We start from the raw sequence: 12806 nt of genomic DNA, 5'->3' as shown, positions 1-12806 counted from the left end.
ACCTTCTAAGTGGTCAAACACAAATTAATGGCCTTTATCTTTATAAGGCCATACCTACTTTCATTAATGTAGAACCACACACGTAATGGGCTATCAGCAAATGTCTTTGGAATGAGTGCAGTAGTCAATAATAGTGCTAAATTTCAGCAGTTCAGATTCACGCCATTCTCCTGAACTTGTGGACTGTTTCTTATGAACTTTATCAGGTGTGATTTTATACTTTTCTTTAATTCACTAAATTTTCCTGAGTCCTTTCTGACAAATGTTACCAGTAGTTAGAGTTTATAAACCAATGTATCAGCTGTTCTAAATTAAAAATTAAGATTATCAATTTGCCTCGTTTCTGCTGCACCTGTCCTACTTGTAGTGCCATTTCTCTCTCCGCTTTTCCCTCTTAGCCAGAAAGAACTTCCAGCTCACTAGAACAGATTGCCATCCCTCCCACAAATAAGCTCGGCCTTACACATTTGGCAGCATTGAAAAGGCTCCCTTCAAAAAGCCAAGTTAGAAGCTTCCTCCAGAACTCCTGCGAGTTAGTGGCGTGTTTATTGTAGCAGACCTTTCATCATTGTCTTCATTAAACCTAGTTTTTGTCTGATAGGAAGGAGTGGAGAGACTCATTCTTTCATAGACTTCATCAATGGCTTTATTAAAGCCACTCATTTATATTAATCAGCATTGCAGATTAGGGCTCATCTGGGTTGTTTTTGCCCAGGTGGTGGGTGAGTCCCTTATTTGGCCACTGCTGCTGTTCCCTGTGTTCTTTCGAGGCTGGTTCTCCACTGAGCTTGCCAGCCTGGTAGCTCTGGCTGAGCACTGAGGGCTGAATCCACGTGGATGGAGATAGCTCCTTTAAACCCAGGTTATAAAAGATAAAGTGCTTTACAAGTGATAAAGGTTATTATTGGTTTCTGTGTGGGATTGCACTACTCCATAACCATTCCCTCTCTACCTTACCTTGGAAATGTCACTCTTCCTGTCTTTAAATGCACCTCTCAAATACTTTGTGCCTCATTGTGTAAAGAGGAACTAAAGACTGTTGCTAACTGCTCTGATTACCATTAACAGGCTATTTGGCATCCTTTATAAATATATTTTTCTGTAAGACCTTTTCACTGACAGTATAGGTTTTCTGGCTTTAAAAAAAAAATCTTGACAACATCCCTTCAAATGCCAAAGCTCTTTGAAAAGGACACATTTACATTAAATTCATCTTTTGTTGCCTCCAAGATGTATATGAGAAATAATTTTTCCCTAAGGACACTTTACCTTTGCTACTGCTTTATGCATTGCCGTTTGTTCCTGAAGGGGGGGAGGAGTGCAATAAATTTGCGTGTAATTAATGCCATCAGCACTGCAGATGCGTGCACACACGACTGTTTCCTTTGCTAGCAGCTGTTAAGAGTAGTAAAAGCTGAGGGGCCATGTGTTCATTTGCTTCCTAAATAGAGTGATGGATCACATGTTGTCTTGTCATTCCACACTGTAGCAGAAACCGTCATTAAAACAACCTTTCCCGTGCAAGTTTTTGAAAGAAGATTATAAATCTGTAATAGCCTCCACAGTTTTCATATACCTACTAAGCAAATTGCATGCGTAGCAACCTTTTTAAAGTGAAGTAAAATACAACTAAACTGCCTTAATACATCCACTCAGTTAGCTTGTGCAGGCTAGCTTTAATTGAGCCACGTTAGTTTATAGTTAACATTATTCTAAAGATTTAGCTGCGTTTTACTTTTCACTTAGGATACGCAGTCTGCTCAAACCAAAGTGTCGGTTTACTAGTTATATATCTACAATTCTGGTGAGTTTATTCCATCTGTCAAATGCTAACTGACAGTACTCCTGAGTCACATTTATTGAGAAGGAACAATTTGTCTACACAGAATGCTTACCACCACTTATTAATCCTGTTTTTGCTAATCCAGAGACTATTGATTGGGTATATTCCATAAATCAACCTGTGAACAAAGTTTAGCATGAAGCCTCTCTGAGACCAAAAGCAGGTACTCTTCCCCAGGTTCTGCGACCCCACCCATGTAAGTAGGCTTATTGGTTTATCTGATTATTAAAGCAGTATAATAAAATAAGGGAGGAAATGTAATATGTTGTAAATTTAAGCAATGTGGAAAAGTTGAAGAAAAAAATTTTAATTAAAAATCATCCTGAATCTTGCCACTTACACTTACATGTTATCATTATTAATAGCTGTTGTCCTTTTTTTTATTACTGATTTTAGAGAAGGAGAGAGAGGAAGGGGCAGAGAGGGAGAAACATTCATTTGTTGTTCCACTTATTTATACGTTCATTGGTTGCTTCTTGTATGTGCCCTGACTGGAGATTGAACTTGCCACCTTGGTGTATTGGGATGATGCTCTAACCAGCTGAGTTACCTGGCCAGGGCCTGCGGTCTTTTCTTGTATACTTTTCTCTCAGCATATATAAACACATAAATTGACCTTATTTTTGTCTTAAAAATACTAATAATGCTATTCTGTTTTGAAAACAGCTTTTTTAACCCCCTTAAGAATATTTTACAGACATGTTTGTATAGCAATATAAGTGAGGATTTTTTCAGTCGTCCTTTTTTTACCATCCCCCACTTCTCTCAGTTTCTATTTGTTATAATGAGAATTTTACTAAAGCTCACGACATAATCATCACAACACCTTTTTATAAGGGTAGGCATCACTTTGGTTTTTCAGTTAAAAAAAAAATCATTGAATTTTAGTTAACCCTTGCCAAAAGATAAAGAATGAAGCAATTACATATTCTCCTGAAATTGGTGGAACTTGTCCTTTAAAATTAATATTTAAGAAATTTATTTGGCCCTGACCAATGTGGCTTGGTTGGACATCACACTGCAAAGCAAAAGGTCTCTAGTTCATTCCCAGTCTGGGCATGTGCCTGGGTTGCGGATTCAGTTCCCAGTTGGGGAATTCAACCAGTCGATGTTTCTCTCTCACACCAATGTTTCTCTTCTCTCTTTCTCCATCCCTTCCCATGTCTCTGAAAAAGAAATTCATTCCAGAAGTCAACTATATCAGATCCGTGCACTAAGATTTAAGTGCATAGGGATACTACCTATTCCTTATCTTTGGTGAGAGAGTGGTGATTAAAGTGGGAAAGAGCAACAGTTGCTTAATAATACCAGTTAGAAGTACATTGTTCATTTTCTTTGGTATGTGACCTCCCTGGTAACCAAAAAATGAGGTGGCAGGAGAAGCCAGCTCATAACAATGACATTGTGAATGGTTACCTCTTCTGGCTACTGAAATGTAAGGTGTTAGAAAATTGGGGGATAATGTATGGCATTGATGTACAGTCAAATTTAAACATATCGTGCAAATTGAAGAGAAAAGCATTTTTGCACTTAAAAGTACAGGTGAGCAATTCTGCTATTCCCACAACCTCCAAAATGCAGAAATGAAGAAAATTATCTCCCTTTGTTTATTTTCTAGACTGCTAAATTTTATAACATTGATGGTGACAGTTATATAATCTGAAATTATTTTAGGATGTAACAAGTCATTGTTACAAAGATTACTGATTTTGGTTGAAGTAGTCTTTTTGTGTGTTTTGTTGTTGAATTAAAATTCACTTCCTTCTACAATGTTTGGGCAGACAATGTAAAAGAGACTCTAATCTTGGTTTCCACAGTATGACTTTCATTTATCCGAGACTTATATTGAAAATATAGAGTAATAATTTAGAAACATAGAAGACTAATAAGTTCTCACTGAAACTTAGACTCCATATGTTTTTCTAAGTGCTCTGCATATTTACTCAATAGAGAAGGAAGTGCTGTGAGCAACTAGTGCCATGCCTTGTTTCATGCAATTTTACTCTTAAACCTGATGTCATTCTGAATCTGTTATGTATGAATTACGCACAAGCCTGAGAGCCCTTCAAGCCCCAGCTCTCAGCAATGTGACCTTTTACTGACCCAGGTAGGACTTCTTTACCAGCTTGATGGGGTAGGCTTTACGTCCTACGTGTTTTAAAAAATGGAAATTGTTTCCTTTTGATTCTAGGTATTGGAACTAAGGGGGATTGGGTCTAAAAATTTCCTCAAATAGAATAATTAGTTCCAGACAGAAGAAAAGGTTCATGTGAAAAGAACAGACTACCAGAAAAGAAGTTTTTAAAGTTACATGCCTAATTATAAATGCTAAGATTTGCATTTCTAGCTCAGAATCTTAGGGACCTTAAGGAATGAATGTTTTGCATCTTTTCTCATTTTGTAGTTGAGGAAAACCAAAGCTTAGAGAAATTCATTGATTTGCCCAGAATCTCACAATGAAATAAGTAGCAGGCCTTGAAGTAGAAACTAGACCCTCTGGCTCCTCATCCTCTGCTCTGTCAGTACCGTCTAATCTATTAGGTGTCTGACGGTGGCAGACGCTGAGGCTTTGTCAGTCTCTCTTCCTTTAGGAAGTCCTTACTTGCCCCACTGGGCTTGGGACACAAAAGTCCTTGAATGTTCCTCATGGTTCTCTTGTCTAAAGCATCAAGAAGTCTGGGTCTCGGGCTCTTAGCCTTGGGAGGTCTAGCATATTAGACTTCTGGATTCTTCTCTGGCTGCCATTATCATTGCTACCATTTTGGGTTCTTGAACAAATTATTCCTCAAGAATCTGAAGAAGAAAAATGTTACTAAGAACTGCTTTTTTGTATTTTAGTACAAGAGGTATCTAAACAGGTGAATGCCTGTGGTAGTAAGCCATATAATGAAAAAATGATTAGTTCCGTTAAAGTATGTGTGGTTGGTAGCCCTGTGGTCTCTCTATAAATATTTGCAATTTTAAAGGAGGATGATACTTACACATATCTTTCTTTGGTATAAATTTAAAAGTCAAGTAAACATTTCAGGCAATGGAAAGAGATCCATGTGTGCACTAAGTCACCCTTGCCTGGGACACATTTAACTCCCCTAGGCTATTCCTGCTTCTCACGGTCTCTTGTCTTCCTGGACTTGTTATCCCACAGCAGTCCAAAGCTTTTTCCTTAATTGTTGTCATTGGCTATAAAGGTATATTCTGCTCAATTTGGAAGTACAGGTCATTTACAAATTATGAACTTGTAAGTACAGCCTGCCTGTATATGCTGATTGCATTGAGAGAACAAGAGCCAGGGAATAAAATGTTTTTGTTGCTTCTGCCTGGTCTGGAATTTCAGGGAAGTAAAGGAACACTGTGGCTATCCAGAGCCAGATCCACTGTTAAAAGTTCATACCATCATTTTGACATTTAACATCAGACTTTCTCTTTGTAAATCCCTCTTCATTTTACCAGTGCTGGTCTCAGAGCTCAAACTGTTTCAAAACCATAACATTTCTTAGTGAGTGATTGATCTGTATTATGTGTCCAGCCATCAGGAAGATCTTGGGATGTTGCTTGTATAAACTGTAATCCAATCTGATGCTGTGCATTTAGTTACAGTCTTTCATAGACCTATTGGCGATACTCAATCCTCCTGGATTTGGGAATAGGGCTTATCTGATACCTTCAGGGGGAAAAAAATCCATTCATTTTTCTCTCTTCCCCACTTAAATAACTCAACACATCTGGTAACACTGTAGGATCATTGTCCTTCCAGTTCCTCTGCAGCTCATATTGCTACAATATTTCTTAAGTATTTAGTTACCTAAAGGGCAATGTGATTTAAAAAAAAAAAAAAAGACTTTGTATAGTTCTTACAAATTAACCCATTTGTACAACTAAAAAAAAAAAATAACACCTTTAATTAGCAAAATTTCTGTATCAGCAGCCTTGTGCAACTTACGCAGTAAGCATGTAAATATAAATTTGGATATAAATGCTCATGTGTTAAAATTTTAAAGCAAGTCTTTCTACAAATTAATATAATTTGCCTCTAAGAAAATGTTTATTAAATCCAGGGTACCTGAAATTGAAGTATCTTGTTGTTTGGTTTTGTATCCTTTGGCTTAATAATGTCTTCAATTACAAGAATGATAAAAGCTGAAACAAAATCCCTTAATTCAATCAGAACTGAGCTAAATTTTAGGAAGCAAAGAGTGGGAATCAGATACAGAACTGCATAATATTGGACGCTAAATATACAAGATAATAAGACTTCATAAGAAGCAGATAGGGTTGCCTTGAGGAATTCTTATTTGAAATGACTGCAATGAACATTATAATAAATAGCACTATTTTATCTTTTTGAATTAAGGTGGTTTATGCAAACCACTCTGAATTGTACGGTAGTTCCAAAGAGACCATTTACTGTTTTCTGCTTGTTTTACATTCTGGAACAAGTTCAAAGCTTTTGATTTTGCTTGATTTTTTTTTTTTAATAGCCTGAGCCTTGAAAGTAATACAGGTTTGATGAATAGGATTTCAATACTGTGTTTCTATAAAAAATTTTCAAGTTTGAAAATAAGGTATGTTTGACCCAGAGTTCCTACACCAAATATATCCACATCTCATTTTAAGTGCAATAGAATTAACACATTTGAAAGGTTAATCATTCTTTTGCACTTGCTTTTCTTTCTATATTAAGTATGAAAATTAGCACTGCAATCACTGCCAGAATGGGGATATTGAAAAGTATCTACCTGACAGAAATAAATATACAGAAAATAAATTGGATTAAGATTTCATTAGTTATCTGAAATTTAAGTTTATGTTCAAAATGGCTATTACTGGATTTTCATGTGAAGTACTTAAATACGGTGATTATAGGATATATATATTTTTTTTGCTTACATTATGACTGAAAAAAAATTGGATCACAGCTCTTAATATCCAGGTGGGCAGTGTCATTGCCAGAATCTTTGCGCATAACCCTATTTTTGTTTTGTTTTGTTTTGTTTTGTTTTGTTTTGTTTCTAGCAAACACAAATACTGCCTCATTCCTAAGTCTTCTGAGGTAAAAATGTGAGTAAGTTTTTTTAATTGTTTCTTTTAATTTTTTATCTTGTTTTTTTAGGTTGTGGAACTTTTAGCAAGTGCCCTTAGGGACTTGGTACAAGGAGTATACCATGAAAATTTTACTTCAGCAAAGGTAAGGATTTGGGAGTCATTATAAAATGTTAGGTTAAAAATCCTCATGGCAAAACTAGAATTGACGAGTGAAAATGTCATTTTTGTTTTCTGTTTAAATTGCACATGGCATTTTTTTTAGATTAGTGTTTTGGCTACAAATTCCTGGCCATACGCTTACTCCATAGCAGATTTAGCCAATTAAAACAACCTCTTATCCTCTAGCTGGATTCACAGTCTGTTCAGTTTGCAGCAGCCCAGTAGACACCAGGATTTCGCTGGCTGGCAGGTAGCACTGTCAAAAGACAAGCAGACTGGAGGGACAGCCCGTGTGGAGGCGAGTGGGCCTGGCCTTTCCCCAGAGGAAGGTGCCTGCCACGTCCCAGAGGAGCAGACGTGCTTTCCAGAAGATGACTGGTGGGGGCCTGAAGGGGGAATGTCTTTTATATCCAAGATCCAAAATTTACTGCATTATTAAATTCTCTACGATAAGAATGTCAATGGTTGCACAGTTGGATTATTTTGATAAATTTTATAGATCTAGAATTAAGGCTTTTTGACTCATTTGGCAGGACATCTCAAGAAGTGTTAGGTTTTATTTCCTTAAACTGCAGTTAATATATTTCAGTAGGATATTGAATGTGAAGCAATTGCTTCATTGACCACCATCATCATTTAACATGGTATGTACTATTATAAGGGGTTCCCATCATAGTGCTTCATTATTCTAACTTCTTTAGCTTCTGTATTAGCAAGATTTCACTCACTGCAAATGAGAAAATATATGCATATATGCACATCTTAAGCTTTTTGACATTTCCATTTGAAAAAAGAAAGACAAATTTTGTTGGAAGTGAAACATGGAGCATGAGCAACTTGGATAAGAAACTTAAAAGTATAACTCAGGGGTTCTGGATGGTTCAGAGAGTGGTTAGTGAGATGTGAAGAATTGGACCTTGGATGTCTGCTTATACTGTATTTGGTTCAGGGAACTACAGTTCCCGGTAAGCATATCTAACTTCATCCAAGCAGCATCGTGGAATTTGGAGACCTGGCAGGATACATGACCACAGTGTTCCCCCTTTGCTGTGTTTTTCAAAAACATACCATCGTTTGCCATGGCTAAAGGTTAAAATAGATTATAAGACAGAGGACTCCTGGTCTAATTCCACTCATAGAAAGTCTTCCTGCACATAGTATGATGATGATGAATAGCTAACCAGATAACGCTATGGTGAGTAGTCACCTATGTTTTTACACTTAATCTTAATAGCAGATACTACTGCTGTCCCATTTTACATATATGAAAATTGAGGTTTAGAACAGATTTAGTAATTTGTCTGTGGTCACACAACTTGTTAGCTGAGATTCAAACTCCAGAGCCCAAGCTCTTAACCTCTCATTCCATGCCTCTGTACCTTAATGAAACCTGATTTGCTAACATCCATCTGCCATACCTGGGATCCCACCATATTCGATGATTACAGTGACCTCTTCTGGCAGTTGAGGCATTGTTTTCCCCTGGGATATTTTCAAGGCATTCAACTTAGTTTTATGTAAAATATTAATATTTTACAGTTAAATATATTAAGTTTTAAATGAAAGTGTAATTGGTTTAAAGATTCGTGATTTATTCATTCTCACCATTCACTATAATTAGTTCAGTTCATTCATGATTTAGTGAACATTTGTTACGTGCTTGCTGTATGTCAGAAGGACCTCATGGCAACAACAATAATAAATGCTCGGATGGCACTTCACAGTTTGCTTATACGTTCTTTCTACACAGTCACCAATGAAAAGGGTGACATTTGTTGGTAAACCCATTTTATAGAGTTAAAGCCTAAAACTCAGAAATGACAAATAGCAGGAAAGCTTAGTGCCAGAAGTTGTTAATGCGTGTTTGACAGTGACATGATCTGAACCCTGGTTTTTTGAGTCCACATCCTATATAATCTGTTTCTTCCTGAGGAAAAGAAAAGATGATGCAGCAATAAATGAGCCACCATGTAGCAAGCAGGAGTTGCTAACTTTGATTAACAGATAAGTTTTACACAAAAGAATCTGTAGCTGCCTTGGCCGGTCTGTCCCAGGTGGTTGGACATCATGCCATAAACCCAGAGGCCGTGGGTTCGGTTCCCAGCCAGGGCACAGGCGTGGGTTAGGTCCCTAGTCCCCAGTCCCCAGATAGAGTACATATGAAGGACAACCCAGTTGATGTTTCTCTGTCACACTGATGTTTCTCTTCCTCTCTTTCTCCTCCTTGTCTCTAGAATGGAATAGAGAAGAAAAAGCTATGCTTTGTTCAGCTGCCCTCTTTTTTCACCGCCTCCACAAACATGGTCCTTTAATGTGTTAAAGTCTTTTTTTAAGCAGTTACATTTCTGAACGTAGTCAAACTATTTTAAATGCTTTTTAAAAAAATAATGGAAGCAAAAATGCATAGTTGAACTGAGGCAGTGGGCATGCTTTTTGATGCCTCTTTTTGTGCCCCATGTTCAATTTAGGTTAACCACATTTCCCTTCCTAACCAAAAAATCCTGACTACACGCACACACTCCCCGCCTCGAGTGTGCTTGCCATTGGAATGGCTCTTCACAATTTGGTTTTTCTAACTTGGCCCAGGAATCGATTTGGAGGTAATGCTCACTGCCCCACATGGAGCGCCTTCAAGGTTTTCCTATTCTGGCATCACTGGGAAGCTGCCACAAGTGGAGGTCCTGTGGGCAGGGAGTTGCACAACCTCCCGAGCCTTAGGCCTAATCAGTCCACGAAAGAATTGGTTCCTGATTTAAAATAAGCTGCAAACCATTTCTTACATCTAGGGATGAGAGGACATAATGGTGGTCTGTGTTCTATATGGCTACTTGATGCAGTGATGGAGAATCTGCGAAATACAAAAGTAGTTTTCTGTGGAGCAGTGTCTGTGTAATGAGGATAAATGCATTAAAACAAATGGAGGGGAATTGGAACTGAATATGTTTGAAATCACCTCCAGAAGAAGTTTGCAGAGTAAAAGTATGAAAATGTATATGACTTACTCTAGTAATACTTAACAGATAATAGATAAACTGTGACAATGCAAACATTCAAAGTAATTCAGGATATCCTTCCTTTGTTCTATGCATTGAAAAATAGCATTTATTTTTATATTTGCTAGTTTGTGAACCATTTCTTCCTCACAATAAAAATTAACCACTCTGCTTTCTTTACTGTTTATAAAACCCCTCCTCTCCCCACTGTTTTTTTATGTTAGCTAATTGAAGAAAGAAGCACATTAAATAGTAAAATTGCGTTTTAAATGTTGTTTGCCATTCTAAGAATTCCCCAGTCAAGCTACCTTGTACATTGTACTCATATTACTCACTGTACACACTAAATATTTTTTAACTTTATTGATTATGCTATTACAGGTGTCCTGATTTTTCCCCCTTCGCTCCCCTCTACCCAGCACCCTCCACTCTGTCAGGCAACCCCCCCCACCATTCTTCACATCCATGAGTCAAGCATATAGTTCTCTGGCTTCTCCATTTCCTATGTGGTATTTTTCACCTGCATGGCTATTCTGTAACTACCTATTTGTATTCTTAAACCTCTCACCTCTTCACCCATTCCCCCACACCCTCCTCCCATCTGGCAACCATCAGGATGCTCTCTGTATCCATGATTCTGTTTCTGTTCTTGTTTGCTTCGTTTGTTGTTTAGATTCAATTGTTGATAGATATGTATTTTTTGCCATTTTATTGTTCATAGATTTGATCTTATTTCTCTTAAATAAGTCCCTTTAACATTTCATGTAATAATGGTTTGGTGATGAGGAACACCTTTAGTTTTTTCTTGTCTGGGAAGCTCCTTATAGGCCTTCAATTCTAAATGATATCTTTGCTGGGTAGAGCAATCTTGTCTTTAAATCCCTGTTTTTCATGACTTTGAATATGTCTTGCCAATCCTTTCTAGTCTGCAAAGTTTCTTTTGAGAAATCAGGTGACAGTCTTACAGTAACTCCCCTGTAGCTTACTAACTTCTCTTCTCTTGCTGCTTTTAAGATTCTCTCTTTATCTTTAATCTTTGGCATTTTAATTATGATGTGTCTTGAAGAAGACCTCTTTGCATCCATCTTGTTTGGAACTCTCTTTGCTTCCTGGACTTTCATGCCTATTTCCTTCACCAACTTAAGGAAGTTTTCTTTCATTATTTTTTCAAATAGGTTTCCAATGTCTTTCTCTTTCTCTTCTCTTTCTGACACCCCTATCATGTGAATGTTGGACATCTTGAAGTTGTCCCAAGGCTGCTTATATTATTCCTCATTTATTTTTATTCTTGTTGTTACTCTGATTGGTTTTTTTCTTCCTTATGTTCCAGATCATTGATTTGATTCTCAGCTTCATCCACTCTACTGTTGTTTCCCTGTAAAATTGTCCTTTATTTCAATTAGTGTATCCTTCATTTCTGACTAGATCTTTTTTATGCTGTTGACCTCTTCACTAAGTTCCTTGAGCATCCTCATAACCAATGTTTTGAACTCTGCATCTGACTGAGTGCTTATCTCCATTTCATTTAGCTCTTCTGAAATTTTCATCTGTTCCTTCATTTGGGCCATGTTTCTTTGTCTTCTCGTTTTGGTAGCCTCCCTGTGTTTGCTTCTGTGTATTAGGCAGAGCTGCTTTGACTCTGTGTCTTGGTAGCCTGGCCTAATGTAGTAGGTGTCCTGTAGGGTCCAGTGGCATAGCCTTCCCTGTTGCCCAAGCTGGGTAGTCCAGGTGTGCCCTTTGTGAGGGCTGATTACACCCTCCTCTTGTAGTTGAGACTTGGTTGCTGTTGGCAGGTCAGTGGGAGGGATTTACCCAGGCCAGTCAGCTGCTGCAAGGATTGGCTAGGACCACTGACCACCAATTTTTGCCCTCTGGAGGATCAACTGTGTAGTGGCAGGGTGGTCGTACTTCAACATGGACTGTGCCTATCCCCTGGGTGCGCTGACCATGGGGTTTCCTTGGTAGTATAGGCCAAGCTCAGCCCCCACCTGTGTTTTGCCCAGGGCCACCCTGCCTGAGCTCTAAAGCAGTCTGAGATGGCTGCCACTTGTGCTGGGCCTGGAGATTCCCAGGCAAAGCCAAGCTGCGAATCTAGGCTGGCTGCTGCTAGTGCTGGGCCTGGGGCTCGCTGAGGCCAGCTGTTGCTTGTTTGAGAGGATCTAGGAATCTGTCAAACATGAGCCAAGACCCGCCATCCATAGGGCGGGCCCAAGCAGTTTTGGGTGGGCCCAAAAGCTGGTTGCCTGTTGGCTGGCATCTTGGAACTTGGGCTTGAGGAGTGCTTGGGGAGGAGTCTCCAGGGACCTCCAAGGTAGATTGAGCAGTGTTAGCCAGGTTTTTGGAGTCTCAGAAATGGCACCAGCTTGCAGTCTCTGTGAGGGGAAGGTTTAGAAAAGGGACAATAGCCTATGCTCACCCTGATGACAGACACTTCAGTTTCTCCCAGCATGCCACTGGAGCTTTTCAAACTGCTACTGTGGGGCTGGAGCCCAGAGGGAGTGAGTCTGAGTAGGTGAGTCCATGTATGGGTTCTTTAAGAGGAACTGTTTGGGGCTCCAGAAGTTTCTTCCACTAGCTCAATCCCCAGTGATTTTTGCCACCAGAAGTTATGGGGACTTACCTTCTAGCACTGGAACACTGAGCTGGGGAGCCTGGTGTGCAGCCAGCATTCCTCGCTCCTGAGATATCCCTCCAAATTTTTATCCACTCCACGTGGGTGTGGGACCAACCCATTCCTCATCTCTGCCCCTCCTACCAGTCCAGATGGA

General features: G+C 38.8%; 1 protein-coding gene across 2 annotated transcripts in view; it reads left to right on the top strand.

Moving 5' to 3' along the window:
- PDSS2 (decaprenyl diphosphate synthase subunit 2) overlaps nt 1-12806 on the top strand; it is a 249313-nt gene that overhangs the window by 154964 nt on the left and 81543 nt on the right. For both annotated transcript variants that reach the window (XM_054569790.1, XM_054569788.1), the window contains exon 4: nt 6954-7028. In XM_054569790.1, the coding sequence (XP_054425765.1) occupies nt 6954-7028 (75 nt within the window). The remainder of the gene's footprint in view (nt 1-6953; nt 7029-12806) is intronic.

The sequence above is a fragment of the Pteronotus mesoamericanus genome, unplaced genomic scaffold (genome assembly GCF_021234165.1).
Source record: "Pteronotus mesoamericanus isolate MK-2021 breed Mesoamerican mustached bat unplaced genomic scaffold, CSHL_Meso_final contig_20, whole genome shotgun sequence".
In the NCBI taxonomy this organism is placed as follows: Eukaryota; Metazoa; Chordata; class Mammalia; order Chiroptera; family Mormoopidae; genus Pteronotus; species Pteronotus mesoamericanus.
The sequence above is the reverse complement of the archived record's forward strand: the minus strand, read 5'-3'. Positions and strand labels throughout refer to the sequence as shown.